Source organism: Electrophorus electricus, chromosome 7, assembly GCF_041902795.1.
Source record: "Electrophorus electricus isolate QZ-2024a chromosome 7, ASM4190279v1, whole genome shotgun sequence".
Taxonomy (NCBI): Eukaryota; Metazoa; Chordata; class Actinopteri; order Gymnotiformes; family Gymnotidae; genus Electrophorus; species Electrophorus electricus.
The window spans coordinates 35,476,501-35,497,785 of NC_137503.1; the positions used below are offsets into that span (position 1 = coordinate 35,476,501).

Sequence of the window (21,285 nt, forward strand, 5' to 3'; positions counted from 1 at the left end):
TTAAGTCATACTTTTCCCTGCATCATTAAAATCTACTCCTAAGAAAAACAGATAGATTAAAAAAATAGATTGATAAAGCCATTCAGAATTAACCATACACTGCACTTTCCACAAAAAAAAACAATTTAAACTAGTTCATGGCTTTTGGCTTTGTGCAGACATCTTTTTAGGATATTAGTTGCATGACCACTGCTCTGAGTAAGAACATCTATAAGAGGAACAATACCAGCAGTGTGTGTAGCACTCAGAAGAGTCTGGTAGACACATTGACGCTCCACTGACTACTTCTGCAGTTAATCACATGGCATGTTGGACAGACAGAAGTACAGACACTTACAGACAGACTGTGGGTGCAAGCGTGAGCTGTGTCAGCCTCCTGTCCTGCCCATGTGTCTCCCAGGATGTGCTGGGTGCACAGCGTAACAGGCTTCTGGGTGTACCCGCTTCTGGAACACATCGGACCCTGGGCTAGGCTCGTCTTCTTCAGCGGCCTCACAGCACTCATTAGCCTCTACTACATCCTGGGAGAGGTCCTCAACAGCTACATCTGGGACTCAAGGAGTAAGTGTGTGTGTGTGTGTGTGTGTGTGTATCTTCTCCATCTACAAGAAGACACCCTGTACCGTAAGGTGACAATAAGGCATTGTAGCACTGTGTCCCAGTGGCTGCAGTAACTTGGTAATGACTGTGCGTTCTTTCATTCTGTTGTGCACTCTTGGAGTTTCTATATACGCCACTCCCCAGGCTGGTGGCGCCTCCCCCACACATGCACATATTTGTCCAATAGCATCATGAGTCTGGGAGCACACAGGAGCATCGTGGGCGTCATGCTGCCAAAGTCAGTGCAGAGCAGGTGGGGGGGTGAAGCAGGCTGCCAACAGCAGGCGGAAGGCTGTTCCCTGCCTCCCACCTGCCCAACACTGACCCACAAGTGCACTTGCAACACTGGGGCACATGTGTGCGCACGCACACACACACTCACAACTGCTGCACTAATGCTTTGTGTCTCTTTCTTGTGGGTTTAATATATATATCACCCTTTAGTCCACTGGCATCCATAACTCCAACCAGCTATTACAGGAATGCATCACCCAAAAATTCTGTTACCCATGCACAAATGGTCTTTATAATGTTTTATGTGTTGGTTATTGTAAAATGTATAGATTTTTTGCTTTCATATACAATTATTTATTTTTGTGTGTGCGAGATAGGAGGAAGATGTGTGTTAGAAATATGAGTTAACTGTACACACTAAATTAGTCACTTTTGTTAATATCCCAACACTCATGACAATAATAACACCTTGTTGCATATAAAAAGTAATTACTATTCTCCCTGTACACAGATTACATCCAAGAATGGTAATTTTCTCTAATGTTAGTTAGGAACTTTGTTGGGTATATGCAGTACCATGTGTGCTAAGGAACAATTATAATATGAAATGTATATATAGTTCTAGAGGTCAGAGGTCAGAGGTTTTTATTAATGCAGAGGTTTTTATTAAACAGCGTTAGAATTTTGGGTTGCAGGAGTCCTTGGTTTTGGGTGAAGTAACTCTGTAGTCTATTATACATGCAAATATACAGCAGGTGGACAAAATAATATTAAGATAAAATATGACACTGAAGAAACTAAAACCCAGTCACAAAGGCACTGGCACTGATGCCAGTTAGCAAACAAAAAGCAACTTAAAAATAACAACATCAACAACAACAAGCATTTGGTGTATCAGTTACAAAACTGTTCAGCAGAACATACTGGAAAATCATTAAAAATGTAGACAAGCAAACTATAGAGTGATGTGCAGACACTTTAGGCACTTTACAATGTCTAAACACTACAGCTTCAGAAGTGGTCAAGTCTGTTAGGCACACATGGCGGCATCTGTAAAGCTGGACCAAATGTCAATGTTCCTATTCAGACAGCATGTGTTTGCAAGGTCTTTGCTCGGACTCATAACCAGGACAAAATCTGGATACTGTGTGATGGAAAAATTGTAGGTGCCATCTTTCAGTCTTTTCCTGTATGTTTATATATGGAGAAAAGTGGATCCAGCTTGATATGTACAGACACATCAGAGCCAACGATCGCTCTAAACATTCACAACAACGACCCGGTCCTTTTTACAGGACCATGTACAAATACCTTCATCATATCCAGGTATTCCAATATAAAATTACTCCCATGAGCACAAATTCAGGAGTCATTTCACGAATGACAAGATGAAGTGAGAAGCATTCCAGCTGTTACCCGTAATCATCACTTCAATGCGAAGTTCTGGAGAGTAGAGTTCAAAATCTCTACCTCCTTTATCCCTAACGAGAACTAAGCCTATGAACTATACATTAATAATTAATATAGATAGCTGTAGCCATTACTCTGACCTCAGTAGCCCTAGGTGGAAATGTCTCGACATCTAAGTAACTAGTGCTGCTTTGTGAGACTCTAACCATAAACCTTCTTCAGATCCTCCACATCACCTTTCCTTCTCTTTTAACACTACCTGCTAAACTGTTATACAGATAGTTCCTCTGTCAGCCTGACCCAGATCTCTGTGACAATGTCCTTGGTAAAGAGTGCTATAGAAAGAAAAATAAATAAACATGAAATAAATGAAGAGTACCATGATGTCCTCAACCTCAAAATAATCTGCTTCCATTCTGTTTTCATGTTCCCCAGGTGCTACAGAGTCCAGCAAGGATAAAACTGACTGAATATGCCACCACTGGGAAGTGGCACCTTAGGACTGTTCTCCCATTACCTCTTCTCTTTGGACTCTGAGCAGCGTATCTGACTCAGGAAAGTTGATCGATAATCAGCCAACAGTAAAATACTGGACAAATTAATGCTCATCTTCTCCCTGTTTTATTCAAGCCCATAAGACATTGTCCTCTACTTTATCTTAAGAAAGCACAGGTATTATAGACAAGCTCAGCCATACCTCAAGCATGAATGTATGAATCAGAGTTACTGTCTCTGCATATGTTCGAAGGTCCTATGTTTACTGCACTGTGTTTCGTGTACTTGGTCATGAAGGTTTGAGTGATAGCTTGTGATTTCTTACACAGCTGATGAGCACACAGTCAGGTGATGTTGAACATATACACAACGTCTTTGTGCTTTGTGAAGAACCGAGTAAGCAAGCATGTATAAAAGCTTAAAAGAGTAATAATGGTTATAAGAATAATAATGGATACAAGAGTAATAATAATTTTGTGTGGTTTACTTGTCAGTTGTCTATTACTCACAGCACAGTCTTTACATAATAATGGAAATAACCTGCATTCTTGCCTGAAGGGTTTGGCTGGTCGGCTGTGCTGAGTTATTTATATTTGTGTGTGTGTATATATATGTGTGTATATATATATATATATATGTGTGTGTATTTCTCCACAGACTTTCATTCAAAATTAGCAGCTCTTTCTAATTGAATATATTTTCCAGTTGTATTTCAGTCTAAATGTGTTTAATGTTAATAATTATTTTATCCAGTGATCAATTGATCAAGGAACATCAAAAAAATAATAATAATAATTTTTTCCATCTTCTGGCTCGAGCGTTATAGTTCATATATGGGTGGAGCTAACCAGATAAACCTGACCGGTCGAACCCTTCATCACTGCTCATAAACAAACCTGCCTGTTGTCACAGCTACTGTCCGTGACATCAGACAATCAGCATTGGGGCGACATTTCTCAGCACTAAGTCACATGTTTCTTAGTCACAGCTCAAGACTCTGGCTCAAACCTGTTTCCCAGAAAGTCAGTCCTCATCAAGCAAAGATAGCAGTATTCAGGACACATGTCTACATGTGTTTGTAAGCAAATCCCATTGACATGAATAGAGGCTAATACTAAAAGCTTCCTCCCTGTAATGACCCTGTAATGCCCCCATGGTTTGACCTAAATAAGCAAGCCATCTCCTTGATACATTACCTTCTCTGAGAGTTTAATTCCCCTCACCATGCCACATTTCTTACTTACTCAGTAATGTTTTCTTAATAGTAATTCTAAAGTACTTTAACAGGAATTATACACATTGTTTCTGTGTTAGACACTGGAGAAACCTTTGTTAGGTCTAGAGAAATATCTTCATAGCATCTGCCTCTTTGCAAATATGCCTCAAACACAAGGACAAGGCTGTAGCCTCTGTGTGCACATGGGCATGTTTGTTTACTAATACAAATGAGACAGAATTCAGCATTAGACTTCGTGACTGACAGCTTGCCGATAGAAGGTGTGAAGGTTTCCAGAGCGGATGGAAATGGCTGTGAATGTGAATCATTCTTTAGAGCTTTGGCCCTTTCTGCCTCTCTGCTTCCCTGTTCAGTCCTGCACACAACACCGCTCCCTGGGGAAACGCATCCGAGTCCCGCTTCAGTCCCGCACACAACACCGCTCCCTGGGAAAAGCACACCAGCCATTCAATTAAGGGGGAAAATGGCTGCCTGTATGATTTAATGTTGGTCCCTTGTTGTTTCTGGCCTTCTTGCCTGTGCTGTGGCAGACACAGGCGCTGCCCAAGCAAAACAACCCCTCTGTGCTGCACTGGACTTCCCCTTAATGAGAAACACACATTCCAGGCCTGCAGAGGAAAGAGCTGAACTCTGCAAGAGAGAACAATCACCTCTGAATGGACGTGTCCAAGTAACCAGGCCTTTTGGACTTCAGTATTATCCTGTCTCTAAGCCACAACCTGGTCCAAGATGTGTTAAAGGACATAACTGAACAGAGGAAAATAACATAATAAAACAACAGAAAAAGGCATAATGTGTATATTAGGACTGTGTCTTATCAGCTGTGTATGTAAATGTATACAAGGAAGGTCTAAATGTAGAACATTGTCATAACCTCATAGTTCTTTCAGTTTGTCCATAGACATGTACCATGCCAGAATCAGCAAACACTCATTACTCTCTAATGTACAAAGAAAACCTGGAAATGACCCACATATTCAGGCTGTTGGCTGTACACTACCTGCTCTTACCACAGATGTTAGCTCTAGGCAGGCAGCAGAGGGCGCACTCCTAAGCTGCAACTTCTCCCTGGAGTAAATGTCCCCCATGTATTTGCATTGATTTCCTGGTTTTTAAAGTTCTTTTGGATACATGACAGAACTAAAGTTTTTGTTAATATGTCTGCTTGCATTCTGTATAGAACAAGCTTCTCGCAATATAATTAATTTTTTGTTTAAAAATTAAAACAATAAACCCAAAGTAATGTGTCAGAGTGTAACCTGTAGCTTCTTATGACTTCACTGTGTGTATAAACAGGCAAGGATCTGCTATGCCATTTAAAAATAGTATTCAATTTAAAATGTAATATTAGCTATCTAGCATAGTTATATTGCTAGATAGCCAATGAGGCTAGTAAGACTATGCACAAGTGAACATCAATTATTCTCAGCTTTTAAAGCAATTAAATATACCTTTTACATGGACACTTACATATAAATTGTCTTGTGGCAAACCTTACAATATGCATCATTACCAAATAACATGACACCTCAGTGTTGTTGTAATATCTGCACTTTTATAGTAAAAGTATATATATATTTTAGGGACATCTGTTAAAAGGCAGTGAGATGGCTTCACTCAAATTATTCTGCATCTTTAACAATGTCAGCAGCAGAATTGAGTGTCACTTGAGGTCCATATGATCAGGTGTGTTGGCATTATGGTTTGGCTCATTGTTTGAGTCTCACATGCCTTGATGCTCAGCCCTCGTTCCCTGGGGACCCTGTTACCACCTGCTTTTACCCAGGATTTAAATGTGATGTCAGATGTCAGTTAGTGTTAACCATAACCCAGAGCAGCCAGAGAGGGAAACTAGGGGTTGAGTTAGGGTTAGTGTTAACCATAACCCAGAGTAGCTAGAGAGGGGAACTAGAGGTTGAGTTAGGGTTAGTGTTAACCATAACCCAGAGCAGCCAGAGAGGGGAACTAGGGGTTGAGTTAGGGTTAGTGTTAACCATAACCCAGAGCAGCCAGAGAGGGGAACTAGGGGTTGAGTTAGGGTTAGTGTTAACCATAACCCAGAGCAGCCAGAGAGGGGAACTAGGGGTTGAGTTAGGGTTAGTGTTAACCATAACCCAGAGTAGCTAGAGAGGGGAACTAGGGGTTGAGTTAGGGTTAGTGTTAACCATAACCCAGAGCAGCCAGAGAGGGGAACTAGGGGTTGAGTTAGGGTTAGTGTTAACCATAACCCAGAGCAGCCAGAGAGGGAAACTAGGGGTTGAGTTAGGGTTAGTGTTAACCATAACCCAGAGCAGCCAGAGAGGGAAACTAGGGGTTGAGTTAGGGTTAGTGTTAACCATAACCCAGAGCAGCCAGAGAGGGAAACTAGGGGTTGAGTTAGGGTTAGTGTTAACCATAACCCAGAGTAGCCAGAGAGGGGAACTAGGGGTTGAGTTAGGGTTAGTGTTAACCATAACTCAGAGCAGCCAGAGAGGGGAACTAGGGGTTGAGTTAGGGTTAGTGTTAACCATAACCCAGAGCAGCCAGAGAGGGGAACTAGGGGTTGAGTTAGGGTTAGTGTTAACCATAACCCAGAGTAGCCAGAGAGGGGAACTAGGGGTTGAGTTAGGGTTAGTGTTAACCATAACCCAGAGTAGCCAGAGAGGGGAACTAGGGGTTGAGTTAGGGTTAGTGTTAACCATAACCCAGAGCAGCCAGAGAGGGAAACTAGGGGTTGAGTTAGGGTTAGTGTTAACCATAACCCAGAGTAGCTAGAGAGGGGAACTAGGGGTTGAGTTAGGGTTAGTGTTAACCATAACCCAGAGCAGCCAGAGAGGGAAACTAGGGGTTGAGTTAGGGTTAGTGTTAACCATAACCCAGAGTAGCCAGAGAGGGAAACTAGGGGTTGAGTAAGGGTTAGTGTTAACCATAACCCAGAGTAGCTAGAGAGGGGAGCTAGGGGTTGAGTTAGGGTTAGTGTTAACCATAACCCAGAGCAGCCAGAGAGGGGAACTAGGGGTTGAGTTAGGGTTAGTGTTAACCATAACCCAGAGTAGCTAGAGAGGGGAACTAACTGTTCAGTGGTATAAAGTCATGGAACAGGTTTGGCCAGAATTGAGTATTGCAGCCTTAATGTGTCAAGCACTGGAAAGAGATCAGAAAGGAGAGAGAGAACAGTGATAGGGAAAGGGAGACAGCAAGAGCAGAGATAGAGAGTGATGAGAGAAAGTGAGAGCAGATTATATAGATAGATAGATAGATAGATAGATAGATAGATAGATAGATAGATAGATAGATAGATAGATAGATAGATAGATAGATAGATAGATATCACTGACTGTTGTATTGCTTTATTCTATTGTTTGGTTGAGGTTTCTGGAAAGATTTACATTATATTAAGCCTGTATGATTTGGCACGTAGTCTTTATAATTGTTTATGCATGTTTTCAGGAGTATGTGTGTGTTTCTGTGGTTTCCATCAGTGCCTTTTCTGCACCTGACACTTTGCATTCTTCTCATTAATGCTGTCGTTGCCTTACGTAGAGGTGACAAACTGAACACGAGCTGAAGGATGCATTAGTATTGGATGCATTAGTATTGGATGCATTAGTACAGGATGCATTAGTACAGGATGCATTAGTATTGTACTTCTGAGGGAACAAATCATTCTAGCAATGGTAAAGAATGTATTTAAGGGACGTATACCTGAACTGTTCCTAGCAGCACACTTCCCAGCAACACACTAGCACACCTGTCTTAGAGGTTCTGCAAAGCAATCTTCCATCAGCGAACACGAAATCAGAGTGCCAAACATGCCATTCAGCAGGTGCAAAAACAGAGGTGAAAACCCAGCGCTGTCGGTGCGGAGAAGTGACACCCCCCCAGGATGAAGAGAAAAATGGGAAGGAATTATATTACATACAAAACAGTCCTCGTGTGCTAGGCAAGTTTCTGCAGCCTAACCACAGGATCATTACAGGAATAACAATCTGAAAGATGTCAAATCTTTGTAAGACAAATTCAATTTGGTGGCTAAGTTTGAGTAACCAGTACTAGAAAGCAACAGAAGAATTATGAAATTAGTTTACTGAAATTTATTTTCAATGATATTATAAATCATTGATATTAGTCATTAATGAAGTCATTTGGTTCAAAATATTTGTTCTTTTTTTAATGTGCCAAGCTTAAAAGTCTGTAATTAGGTTTTTCTTTATACAGTACAAAAGTATCTAAACCTGCACATTTCAGATTCATGCAAACACTTTTACTTATGGCCCAAACTGGCCGAGTGCAGGGAGCTGGAGCAGCACGGACAGATTCGGTTTGTTTTGACGCTGTGTTCCTTCTTCCTGCTGACTCACTCCTGGGCACAATAGCGGCAGGTTTCTGGCCCAGCCATGGGGTATAGCCTCGACCAGATCACCTGGTCAGCCTTTAAAACAAGAGGAAGAGACTGTGCTCTGTTCACACCACTGATCTCTGAAGGTCTGTCATTCCTAAGAAAATGATCTATGCTCACTTACAAAAAAGAAATGACAGACAGCTGTATTCAGTGCCACACCATTCATCACAAAATAATAAAGCACACACCCTTCTGCCAAAATAACAATGCGTGTGAAAATGTTACCAGGAACTGAGGAGACATTAAAAAAAAAACAGAAGCATTTAAGATAACACACACACACACACACACACACACACACACACACACACACACACACACACACACACACACACACACACACACACACACACACACACACACACACACACACACACGTTGAAACCTGCATTATTCTTTATAAAAAAATGTTGCTTACCAATTTCTTATTGCACCATGTGAATTATCGCCCAGAAACACGCCAACACCACCATACTGAGTCTGCTTTAGTCCTTATGATCAGCACATAGGACTGTTTCTCAAGTCCTCGTTTGCCCCTAACCTGCCTGTTTTAGAGTTCCTCTAACACACCCACTATAAGCTAGCAAAGGGCTTGGTAATTATATCAGGTTATTTGCATGTAAATCTGTGTAAGGCAAAGGTAGGCCAGGATCTATATTAAGAAACACAGACTTACAGCTTTATGAACACATTACCAAAGCATTTAAAGGCCATGACAGAACTCATCAACCAGCCACAGCAGGAAGGGGGAATCCCCCCAACCAAGGCCGAACACCTGCTCCCACAGCAGAAGTGATGAGCTCAGACACAGCACTGGAGCTGGGTTACGTGAGGACATGTGGTGGACAGGCTGGAGAGGAATGCAGGCCCACCCCCTGTGTCTGCGTCAAACAAACATCTAGCAGCTAGCCTTGCCATTGCCCTGGAAGGCCACGGTGAAGGGAAGGCCTAGACATCTGCTTATCATATATGACAAGTGTGACCAATGACGTTACATGGCCTCGACTAAAACCTGCATAAAGTTAGAGCCCAGTGCAAAAAAACCTAAAAAAAAACCCACTGGAAGAATCATTAGATTTTTGAGAGGCAACGAAATCAAACATCACAGCAACCTGAATATTGGTTTAGTCTGTCAGCTTGACTTCAGTTACAGAGAAAGTGGTTGTTTTTCCCCCTTCAATCTGAAGTGGCCATTTTAAGTCCGTCTTCCTCTGGGGATTGTTTCTGTATGACAACAGAGCCCCCTTCTGGTGAGGCTTCACATTTCCTCACGTTAGGCTTTGGAGCTTCAATATATTTAATGTGTTGATCCATGAAAGAAAACAAGAAAGAAAGAACAGTAAATCTTTCAGTTACAAAATCTTCTACAGAAATATGAACCATTGGTTCATTGACAGGGTTACCATTTGGATTCTCCTGCTTGTAAAATATTTTGAGCATTTCCACAGCTTCTTCTGCTCGGTGTCCTCGAATACACTGCAACAGAACATAAAGGAATCTTTAAAAAAAAAAAAAAAGTTTAAAATTGACCCATATTAGAAACACTGTTAAACCTACCCTACATGTGGGGGCGCTAGAGAGTGGTACATGGATTAGATGTGTTTTTCCTGAGGTCCAGGTGACAAACATCCTGATGTGGAGGGGGAGGATCTTGGACAAGATCCCACCACCATAAAGGAAAGGTTTGACAAACTAGAGCAGAGTCCTTCCAACACTACAGGTGCTCACAGAGAGAAGGAGGCCTGAAGGAGGGCGTGCCCTAATTAGCTTTAATTGGCTAATTAGATTTGATGAAGCAGCACTCGCTGACATGCAGAAGGGAACTACAATCGTCACATCACTGTAACATTAAACTAGTTGACATTCCAGAAGGAGGAAAAAAAGAAGACCAATGGTACTGGTTTTGGGCCAGACTGCTGAACTACTAGGTGACGCCCATTTTCAGAGCAATTAATCATTAACGGTCCTCGTGTTCTCATGTCGAAAACAACTGGGGGGAGCAAATCCCTGCACTACCATCATCTGAATGCATTTCGTTTATAACAGATTCTACGACTTAGGAGGGGCTGTAAGGTCCACAAAGTGTCTGTTGCTCCAGATAAAGCTGAGGTAATGAAACAGCAAAATAAACACTATGTGACGTGAGCAGTGGGAGAATAAGAGGGGAGCCGTTTTCTCTCTAGTTCCCTGAGAAACGTTGTGGTCCGCGTGAGGGTCAACTCTGGCTCTACCTCAGAAACCCACAGAAACCATGGCATTTACTGACACTGAAGCGGAATGAGCCTTAAAACACTGCCCTCTGTTCAACACAGGGTTTTTCTCTTTCCTTTACATTATTTAGGAAATAATTGCCTTAATTTATAACAATTCACTCTTAATAGAACTATATGTATAAGATATCGGGCTGTTTTGCTGAATGTCCATATATAGTTTTCTGATACCATACTCGACCACATAGTACACCAAAACTGTGAAGGTTACTTAGATTTCACATTTTGCTGTGTGTAGCGGTCCTGTGTTTTTCGTGGGGGGGGGGGGGGGGGGGGGGTAACTAATGGCACCAACACATTTTGAAATGCATGATACATTTTACCTTGAGGAAACACACACACACACACACACACACACACACACACACACACACACACACACACACACACACACACCTGTTGATCAAGGCTGATACTTTACCTGAGTAAACTTGCATTAATGAACAACACAAATTTATGGCTAACTGGGTTCCTCAAGTTTATCAGGCACCATTCACTTGTAAAACTAGGGGTGTTGACACTCTTTGTAAAACTATCCCATTTCTTCTTGTTTCTATGGTTACAGATCCACAAATTCTTACTAAGCAAGCTGAAAATCTCGTAGCACTTTGAAGCAATTTGAGATCAGAGACCAACCCGAGAGGCTGTTGAAAAGACGGTCAAGAGGAAGACAAGATAAACACACAAGTCACAAGATCAGATCACAATCTGGTGATTCCGTCACTGATCCAGAGGAGATTAATGATTACTTTGCTTCTCAGAATTGTGTTTTATAAAATTTTAGGCTTAATGATTTGGATTATAATGATTTTTATGCAGTCTTGACCTCCTAAAATGTTCTGTGACCAGTAAAAATGGCCTGGATTCTGCATTCTGTCAACAACTAACTGCTCTTCAGGTTTTCCCATCAGGCAAAGCAGTTTGAGGGTGAAATTTCCTCCACAATAAGATGGCTCCCATTAGGCTGAGGATGATAAATGAATCTATTATGAATAAAGCGTGATTCGGATGGGATTAGTTTTACACAGAAATGTGGGGTAACGTAATTATTACCACAGGACGTCTAATATTTATGGAGGATTTGCATGGGATGAAATCCTGGTATAAATGACAGAGATCTACGCACTGGTGTCACACAAAATAATCTGTGTAATAATAAACAAACATCTGTGACCATTATAACTTTGGTTTTAACATAAACAGGTTACTTCACCTGTAGTAGAATTGATCTAATCCTGCCACAGGTGCTTCTCCTCTGAGAAGGGCTTTGGCAGACAAAAGTCAAAGTTTATAATGCAAGTAAACGTTTCCTCCAACACTTCCTTGCTTGAGAAGAAGCACAAAAGCTCATTTTCCACAGAATATTACAAAATATTTACTGACATGGAGATTCGTAAGGGATTAATATAACAAGGTTATTTTTCATTAATATAACATGGTTATTTTTATGGCTCATTTTACAGAGCGTAACAGACCGTCCTCCCATGTAAAACTAATCTCACTCAAATAGGTCTTAAGACACTTCCCAATAATTTATATGAAGCAAATATTTCCATATTGTTGAAAGAGGGAATAAATTATGCTACTTCTTATAGGACCCAAAGATCCTTTAGGTTTTTACTTTGGTAACATGTGTCTGCTTTTCAACATTCATCAATGAAGTGGTCTATGACAACCTGTATTATTTGCAATAAACTTTTTTTCTTATTTTAGATAAAATAATTAATAGAAAACCTGGCAGTTAGTGTTCATGGCCAGCAAGGTGTAAGAGAAACTTGGTTTTCTTAATTGTTAAGCTTTGATCACCTAAGGCTGGTAGCATGTCCCACAATGCCTGCTGAGGGCAGGGTACAGGCTGGGACTGGGGACTGAATGTCCTCTTAGGTACAGTCAGAGAGATGAGAGACTTTTTACCAACAGCTGAGGCGACTGACAGGTCAGCAGACACATGTTCAGGTATCTAGTTAACTCCAGAGTCGACCCTTAGCCAGTGGACAGTGGCTGTCTAACAGCAGCCCTCATGTCTGAAATCACACATACCTTCTAGGCACATTTCGGTGTTAAATTTATACAAGGCATTAGCATCAAGGTCTCTGGAGCCCATCAGAATAAGCTGATTCACCAGTTTAAGTGAAGACTTAAAAAGGTCATGCAGGTTTGACCAAGAAGGAAAACCTTCATGATCAAGAATTATAACCATTAAGAATTCATAAAGTATTTTTGGATATTTTTGTTTGTTTTCTGTTTTTTTTTAAAACATGTTATGTACAACATTAGAATAAAAGACTAGTAAATAAGGCTGAGAATATGGCTGTGTTACCTTGAAGGATGTTCCAGTGTGTGGCAGATCAGCTGTGGATATGTCCAACACTGAACCGCAGCCTCCAAACCGTTCATTCTTACACCCAAACACGACGAGTGGTACATCTATGTTTAAGTCAAGGGTGACCACTTCAGCTTGCTGTGAAAGTTTCTGTCCTTAACTCCAAATGTTTAAAATGGAAAACACTCACAAAATTTTAAATATATAAAACATTGTGCATGTCAATTATATTACATTTTTCCTTTTTCAATTACAATTTTTGGTGCAATTCATTTTATAATTACATTTTTCATTTTACTTTAATGAAAACAACAAGCTTTTAAAGCCATGTACATTTTATCACAATAAAATAAACTCTAATTCTGATCCCTCTTTGTGTTTCTTCAATAATGACTAAGAAAATAATTTTACACAATTGGGTAACACCCACATATAGTGCTTGGCAATAGATTTAAAAGATGTGAAAACGTCAATGTTGTGCTTTTGACAACATGCGATCGACCATCAACCATCATTACATAGACATAATGCAAAAGCCATTACAAAGTGACAGAATGAATTCACCCTGATAGTCGACCAACCACTTTGGATTGTGGATGATACAGGATTCTAGTGTCTCTAGTGTGTAGTTCTCCTACACGCTCGTTTATGGCAGCACTCACATTGGCATTTTAATTTTGAGGTATCTATATAGTTTTTGTTTTATGTTATTTAAAAAAGGTAACTTATTGTCTTTTAAGAACTCAATTCATGATAGATGGACTGTTAAATATTGTCTGCTTAAAATATAAATAACTACTCTGGCATACTATTGTAACTATGTAATTAAAATGCACAAGCAATTTTTCAATTAATAATCTTAAATGCCAGTTTTTCAATGTGGATAATAAAAAGTATCAGAAATGTGCTAGTGTGTTTCATGCATTTAAAAAAAGGGCCATTTATGCCGTTAAACATATATGTACATTTTTACATAACATTTGATCACAAAAGAAAAGAAACAAATACAAATGAAAGATTCCAAAACCACAAGTTATGTAAACTAAACATGTTTCCAGGAACAGAATTTAAGGATACGCAGCAGCCGCAGCGCAGCTGCACACATCACACAGGGCTCCACTGTCACATACACGACCATGTGCTCCCAGACCCCTGCGGCATCCAACTGTTGGGCACGGCACCAGTCCAGCACCTGGTCCAGTGCAGCCATCTCAGCATGCCGTGTGGCCTTGGTCACACCCCACACACACACACACACACACACACACACACACACACACACACACACACACACACACACATCAGCCATCTCAGCATGCCATGTAGCCTTGGTCACATCACACACACACAAAAGCCATGTGGCCTTGGTCACACCACACCACCCACCCACACCCACCCACCCACCCACCCACACACACACACACACACACACACACACACACACACACACACACACACACACACAACCAGCCATCTCAGCACGCCGTGTGGCCTTGGTCACACCACATACACACACACATCCGTCTACACGAACACGTGTCCTTAAACCTGAGGCACTGTCCTACAGCACGGGACATTATCTTACTTATTGGACATGAACACGTGTGTGTCTTTAGCAGTGTTCGCCAAAATAGCTAACGTTAATGTTACTTACGTTTTTGGATTCATTTACTTCATTTCTTCCTTTTCCTAAAACCTCGTTGTTGTACACCATGAGACATCCAACGGGTACTTCACCGTTTTCAAGAGCATCTTTTGCCTGTTAAATACATTAAACATGTTTTTAAAATTACAACTCTTGAGTTTAAATGAAGTAAAGCTTATAGTCCAGCGGACACAGCTAACCCAGTAATACCAGATCAAACGCTTTTGCCATCCAGCTCCCAATGTCACTGTCACAAGGCTGTAAAAGCTTTCCATTTATCAGATCTCCTCCAGCGCTGCCCGCTGTCATCTTGGAGCTGCGTGTTTATAAGACACGGCGGAGAAGCGAACGTGTTAATAAGAGAACAAGCCTCCAGCGGACGAACAAAGCGCCCGAAATATTAGATCAGCCAGCTAGGTTAGTAAACGTGGGTTTAATATTAGATCAGCCAGCTAGGTTAGTAAACGTGGCTTTAACGTGGTCCCAGTCTGGGGGAACATAATAGACGATGGACCAAACAGGGCAGCTAAACGAAACAACATAATCGATTGGGAAAGGAGCGTCTCCTTGTTGCCTGATTGAGAAAAATCCCCCGAATGAAGAGACCTTGAAATAGTTAAAACTTTGAGTCAAACCACCAATCATTGATGGTGTAAGCAGTGTAATGCATCAGCTATATTTTTGACCCTGGAATGTTATCAGTGTACTATTACATCTGTGTTCTTATTTTATTGTCTTCCAATCATTACATGTACAATATACACTCCCTCCCCACACACACACACAAACAATAACTTTGTTTAATGTAGGTTGTCGTCATCTGGCAACCAAAATGGTAATCTCGTACAACATGTAGTCGGAGGATCTGTTAGTTCTGTCTGAACAGCAAGCGTTCATCTGAGATACTTTTGCAATTTTTATGCTTTCCAGTTTATTGTAAAATGTTATCTTCTGTGTGGAGTTTTATTAAACGCCATAAGAGGAAATTTATTTTCGCCGGCGCCTTCGTTGGAGGTAGCTTTAGCACCCGATGATCGAAAACAACCTAAAATCTCATACTGTTAGCGCCCGTGTTAAGTCTTGTAGCTTCATATGCTAGCTAGCTAGTAAAGACAGACATAATTCTGTGCATAATTAGTTTTTGATCTGAGCTTATTTGGATCAGATGTGTTAGTATAGTAGTTATTAATAGCGGTAATTGTATGTTTTATTGTCTGCTAACATGTCGCCTAGTTTAAGTTCTCTAGGTTAGGATAGCTAACTGCCTGGCTGACCCGTGATGGTGTCAGCTGGTGTATTTGGTTTTATCCAAGTAGTCTTGGCGAGACTTCTCGTCATGTTTGCCATACTAATTAAAGCACGCACACTAACGTACAGTCCAACCTTATACACCTGTACACCAGGTGTGTACCTGCTCGGTAAATACGCCCAGGCAAAAATCCAGGAGCTGCAGGAGCGCGAGGCGGTGGAGTACATCTCCCAGGCTCGCCGCCAGCTTCACTTCGAAAGTAACCAGAGGACGTGTAACATGACAGGTACGGGGCGGCAGGGTTTACATGGGGTTTACGTTTTCACCAGAATTCCAGCGGCATCTTTGCTAACATGTTTGTTACCCCTCCCCTGAAAATGGAATGTGTCTTTACCTGCAGTGCTGTCGATGCTGCCTACCCTCAGAGAGGCGATCATGCACCACCTGCACTCGGAGAGCCTCACAGCTCTGCTGAAATCCAAGTGAGCCCTTCCCTGAAAACACGAGAGAATGTACACATTGGTTCTGTTTTGCATAAACCATGTCCTTAGTGATATGAAGACACTGGGTGATTCACAGTTTGATCGAGGGATTGTGTAGACCAGTCTATTATACACAAGCCACCTGTACAGGTGTTAAGATGAATGTGTCATTAAGTTTTTTTTCTTTGGTTAACAGTTACAAATATGTAATGAGCTCCTTTAATGCTCATTTAGTGCTCATTCAGTGATCCTTTAATGCTTGTGTATTGCTGATTGATGTGCAGTCTGATCACAATCCATTCCTGTTCCAACCTTACAAGCAGGGATGTCCAGGCAGATAAAAGTTTAATCAAGCATTCATCGATGTTTCAGATATATGATGCAGTTTACTGCTAGACATACACTGGGCTTTTACCTGAAATGGTATGACTAACCTGAATGTCTTTCATAGGCCAGCAAACAAAGTTGAGATTTGGGAGGATCTGAAGATAATCAGTAAGTTCTGTTTAATCATCTGACTAGCAGAAACATCTAAGGATTTGTCAAATTCTGACATACGATTGCTGTCCTTCCCCGGCAGGTTTTACTCGTAGCATTGTGGCTGTTTACAGTGCTTGCATGCTGGTGGTATTGCTGCGCGTACAACTCAACATCATTGGTGGCTACCTGTACCTGGACAACTCTGTGACTAAAAATGGAACAGTAAGTCTTCAAGCCTTTTCTGTTGTCACTTGAAATCATGTTTATTTTTATCTTCAGCTTCCAGCTGCAGGATTTATAAGCTGTCATATGTGAACACTTAGACTCCCTTGGCGCCCCCAGAGGTACAGCAGCAGTATCTGTCTAGTATCCAGCACCTCCTGGGAGATGGTAAGACAACCTGTGGACTCTCTGCAATAAGAAGCATTTATCAGTATTCTTATTTCCAGCTTTAGCTGATGAATTGGTTTTGAAAGTGTTTTTATGTGGGATTTTCTGTTTACTTTAGTGTGTTTCCTGTTTCTACAGGACTTATCTCGCTGATAACTGTGGTAAAGAAAGCTGTACAGGAAGTCGTAGGACCGTAAGTGTGTGTGTGTGTGTGTGTGTGTGTGTGTGTGTGTGTGTGAGTGATGTATATAAAGAAATGTTATATTGGTATGTCACCTACAACCAGCTTTTAGAACATTAGGGTGTTTGGTCTTGTAAATGTGAAACACATTTACATTTACATTAATGGCATTTAGCTGACTCTCTTTTTTTTATCCAAAGCGACTTACAAGCGACTTGGCAGTGGTCGGACTTGAACCTTCCGATTACAAGTCAAGTACCTTAACCACTGAGCTACCACTGCCTTTACATGGCATGTTATCACAGATGTGTTTTGTACTGTTGGTGTGTTGATATAACTTGAACTCTGCACAGTAACAGCAGTCTCTCTTCCACTGTGCTGACAGGGTCTCTTTGAAACAGGGTCTATCTCTGCAGGAGCTTGAACAGCACGTAGTGCGGGTCCGACAGCTCGTGGAGGACCGCTGTGTCTCGTACAATCGCAGACCACTCTCCTGGTATATGATGCCTGATGAGGAGAATACACTGGCTGCTCAGGTAATCATCTGGCTTAAGAACTAAAGCATGATCCCAGTAAGGGTGAACATTTACTCTTGTTGCTTGTGTTGCAACTAACTGGGAACAGAAATGGGATTCTGAGTAGGAAACATTCACTTTTACAGTCTTCTAACTTGCCATTCCTTTTTGGGAATTTGAAGTTTCTCTGACTTTTCTGAGTTGTGGTTTTGTGTATAAGATATAAAAGCCATTTTAAAAGTGTTTCATATTCACACAATGGCCCGACAAGTGCTAGGGTAGTGTGTGTGTGTGTGTGTGTGTGTGTGTGTGTGTGTGTGAACTGCTGTTCCCAACCTTAATTGCCTGAATGTGCACAAAAGCTCTGGTCAGGGAAACAGAAAAATTCAACTCGGAAAATTCTGAATTCTCAGTTAGCATACAGCAGCATTCCATGGAAAGTAAAGCCTATGCAAATGTAGGTCCATTGGAATGGGAGATTTAGGATCCCAGAACAACGGCTTCCTTCCCGACCTGCCAGAAATGATCATCTATTCATCCACAAATGGCAAGCATGACCAGTAAAGATGTGTGGTTGGAAAAATGTCCACTTCAAAGGGATGCGTAATTTTGTATATTTTGAATCACCAAAAATGGAAAAGTATTTGCACAAACTAAATGAACTCACAGTTATTTTAACTTTTCACTGTGTCAGGGTCAGTATTGTTGGGCTTCTCTAACATGTAGGTTTGCAATTTTTTTCTCTTTACTGAGGCATATGCAGGGGTCGTACAAGTTCTCTTTTGATATTCTTCAGTTCTTCTTTGTTTAAGAAGTATTCGCATTGTTGCCCCCTGTTGGAACATATGAAACTGCAACACACACTTGGATCATGTTGAGGTTCGTTAGGATAGGTGTACTCTATACTTAGGTGGTTAGGATATGTACTCTATACTTCTGACTTAAAATATATGCTTGGTGTATAAAGTTAGGACTGTTAGGGTTTTTTGGTGAGTTTTTGTTAGATTTGCATTTGATTCTATTCACTAAGCATAAAACAACATATTTGTTTTTACAGGCCAGTGGTCTCACAGGAAATGATATCACAACAATAAAGCTCCTAAATGAAACCAGGGACATGCTTGATAGGTAAGTAGTAATAATAATAATAATAATAATAATAATATGAAGAAGGAAGATTATTATTTTTATTATTATTATTATTAAATATTAGTTATATTATTATGATGATGATGATGATGATGATGATGATAATAATGAATAATAATAATAATAGTGTTTGTAGATAAAGTAGCACACAAAGTCACAGCACTGCATTAGTATCTCGGTGACTGTGAGGTCACTCTGAGTACTGCGTTAGTGTTACAGTGACTGTGTTGTTCATTGCTAATGTCTGCTCTTCCAGCCCAGATTTCAATACTGTACTCAACACTTGCCTGAGCCGAGGTTTCAGCCGTTTCCTTGACAACATAGCAGAATTCTTCCAACCCTCCCAGGGAGACTCCACCCATTGCAGCTCACCTGATGGGTTGGTATATTTATGAATTTATATTTTTCCTCAGTAAGGTCACCTGTGGTGGTGTAATTTAATTTTTTCCTTTCGCTGTCTTGTAGTCTCTCACATGTAAGTCTACCACTTGCCAAAATAATTCCTATCGCCAACGGACAGATTCACTCAATATGCAGTGAAATACCAAGTCACTTTGTTCAGGTAAGCTGGAAGTCTCACTGATTTCATAATTTCCCTCTTTTGTTTTCACGTTTTCTTGTATGAAAGTGGGTAACTTTTGGATTTTCAGTCCGTTGGTCAAGTTTCAAGTTAAAGGTTAAAACTTGTCTAAACTACAGATCTTTTTCTGCTACACTAAGTTCAGTCATTTTGCTGGGGCACAGGCCTTTAACATGAAACCTCATCTGTAATGACTGCTATCGCTTCTGTCTTTCAGGATCTTCTGATGATAGACCAAGTGAAGGAGTTTGCCGCCAACGTTTATGAGACATTTAGCAGCCATTGCGATCTGCACAAGTAAACCTACTACTGAGTTTACTGTGGACTCCCAAGGAATCGTAAAAAGAGCGACACAGCACAACATTCCCTTCTTCACATATCATAAACCGGGGACATCTGCGTGGTAGAATGCTGGCTCATGACCGACTCCGAGCTGTTTGAAGTGAAAGTGCGCAGCTGCATGGTTTGGGGTTTACTCAACTGCAGCTGACAATGTAGACTTGTACCAGTTCTTGTCATTTTAATGCCAGATGTCTTTATAGTTATATCAGAGAATGACCTTCTGAGATGTGTTCTTGAGGACTTTAAGTATACGACACTTGTTCTCTTCCATACTCCAGCTATCCCACATGATGAGTATTCCTTGCCCTTAACTCATCTGTCTGAATCAGTGGACTGGATTAAATTAGGATTAGTACTCAGTTTAATTATTCTGGTGATGTTCTGTCATAGATGCTATACTAGCGTCTTTTTTCTTAGATGGCAGATGCAATGTACATAGTAGTACACATGTAAAACTTAATTTAGCATGTAAAATGTTTTTTAAACTAAACCTGACCTGATCAAATAAAATAATATAAATTTGTTAATATATCATTTAATTTGTTTTTGAACAAATAAAAGAAAATGAACCAAAGTCTCAGAGCCTCCTTAAGGGAAACAGAATTGAATTTGAAGGATCCCGTGTGATATTAGAGATTTATTGGTGAAATGCACCCCTATCAGAGCCAAGTCCATTAGCCACCTATGAAGGTCATGTATCATGCCTTCATAGAAAAATAAAATTAACAAAATATGTATTGTAGATCGTATAAATCACTATGTTTGGATACATGGAAAAGAGATGGTTTGTGTGTCTAATAAAAGTTGTCCTGGTAGATTCTGCTCTGTCCTGATGTGAGTGTTTGTGCATGTGTGAGACTGCGGGCCCAGTGATGGCTGGTGCTCTGTCCTGGGTGTTGTCCCCTCAACCCCCCTAGGCGGTTGAGGTTTCTGTTTGAGAGTACACTGCACAATTGGCTGCCATTTCTTACCAGTGTGTAACGATGTAAAAGCTGTGTGTGTGTGTTAACTGTAAGGCAACCTTGGGTTCCTTGAGAGGTGCTATATAAATATAAAAATTATATATACAGCTCTGGAAAAAAAGAGGCCACTCCAATTTTTTCTTAAATCAGCATCTCCACATGTGCAGCAGCCATTCCATTCAAGTGTTTGTTGAATTCCTTCACAGACACACCTCATTCTACTTAAAGGGATGCTGAATAGGTGATCACCTCAACAAAATCCTATTCTAACGAGCAACTGTATAAAACCTCTGCTGCTGTCATCACTATTCTCTTGTTATAGAACCAGCTGGATGGGAAAAGCAGTGCTAGGACTAATAA

The 21,285-nt window shown here is 40.8% G+C and overlaps 3 protein-coding genes across 5 annotated transcripts in view; 2 read left to right on the top strand and 1 right to left on the bottom strand.

The window, feature by feature from the left end:
- The window catches only part of aig1 (androgen-induced 1 (H. sapiens)), a 41,051-nt gene extending 37,503 nt beyond the window's left edge, over positions 1 to 3,548 (top strand). The window contains exons 5-6 of one of the 2 annotated variants that reach the window (XM_027019345.3): positions 401 to 561; positions 2,680 to 3,548. In XM_027019345.3, coding sequence (XP_026875146.1) covers positions 401 to 561; positions 2,680 to 2,714 — 196 coding nt within the window. In that variant the 3' untranslated portion in view covers positions 2,715 to 3,548. Of the gene's footprint in view, positions 1 to 293; positions 562 to 2,679 lie in introns of those variants that run through there. The other variant, XM_081717354.1, reaches the window with a different exon arrangement.
- A 5,918-nt stretch (positions 3,549 to 9,466) lies between these two features.
- adat2 (adenosine deaminase tRNA specific 2) lies at positions 9,467 to 15,102 on the bottom strand. Its single transcript, XM_035523947.2, has 6 exons — positions 14,806 to 15,102; positions 14,605 to 14,709; positions 14,028 to 14,178; positions 12,948 to 13,054; positions 9,761 to 9,833; positions 9,467 to 9,643 (listed from the first exon to the last, which is right to left on the bottom strand). The coding sequence occupies exons 1-6, from the start codon at positions 14,902 to 14,904 to the stop codon at positions 9,534 to 9,536; spliced, it is 645 nt and encodes a 214-aa protein (XP_035379840.1). The 5' UTR covers positions 14,905 to 15,102; the 3' UTR covers positions 9,467 to 9,533.
- Positions 15,103 to 15,447: 345 nt separating this feature from the next.
- pex3 (peroxisomal biogenesis factor 3) lies at positions 15,448 to 20,785 on the top strand. Of its 2 annotated transcripts, none has more exons than XM_027019321.3 (12): positions 15,448 to 15,609; positions 15,999 to 16,130; positions 16,245 to 16,326; positions 16,778 to 16,821; positions 16,907 to 17,028; positions 17,130 to 17,196; positions 17,335 to 17,389; positions 17,763 to 17,913; positions 18,950 to 19,020; positions 19,298 to 19,420; positions 19,507 to 19,603; positions 19,839 to 20,785. In XM_027019321.3, exons 1-12 carry the CDS (start codon positions 15,537 to 15,539, stop codon positions 19,920 to 19,922), a joined length of 1,101 nt encoding a protein of 366 aa, XP_026875122.2. In that variant the 5' UTR covers positions 15,448 to 15,536; the 3' UTR covers positions 19,923 to 20,785. The 2 variants fall into 2 exon arrangements, with proteins under 2 accessions (XP_026875122.2, XP_081574255.1); XM_081718129.1 differs by having other exon boundaries at positions 15,459 to 15,609; positions 16,028 to 16,130.
- Positions 20,786 to 21,285: the final 500 nt, after the last annotated feature.

What these genes read in the sequence shown, in the direction of transcription:
- adat2 (XM_035523947.2), bottom strand. Translation starts at nt 14,904, where the DNA reads ATGACAGCGGGCAGCGCTGGAGGAGATCTGATAAATGGAAAGCTTTTA. An exon ending in AGCTGCGCTGCGGCTGCTGC is followed by an intron (nt 13,055 to 14,027) that starts GTATCCTTAAAT and finishes ACTTAAACATAG; the next exon opens with ATGTACCACTCGTCGTGTTT. An exon ending in CAAGCAGGAGAATCCAAATG is followed by an intron (nt 9,644 to 9,760) that starts GTAACCCTGTCA and finishes AATATATTGAAG; the next exon opens with CTCCAAAGCCTAACGTGAGG.
- pex3 (XM_027019321.3), top strand. Translation starts at nt 15,537, where the DNA reads ATGTTATCTTCTGTGTGGAGTTTTATTAAACGCCATAAGAGGAAATTT. An exon ending in GAGGACGTGTAACATGACAG is followed by an intron (nt 16,131 to 16,244) that starts GTACGGGGCGGC and finishes CTTTACCTGCAG; the next exon opens with TGCTGTCGATGCTGCCTACC. An exon ending in ACCAGGGACATGCTTGATAG is followed by an intron (nt 19,021 to 19,297) that starts GTAAGTAGTAAT and finishes CTGCTCTTCCAG; the next exon opens with CCCAGATTTCAATACTGTAC.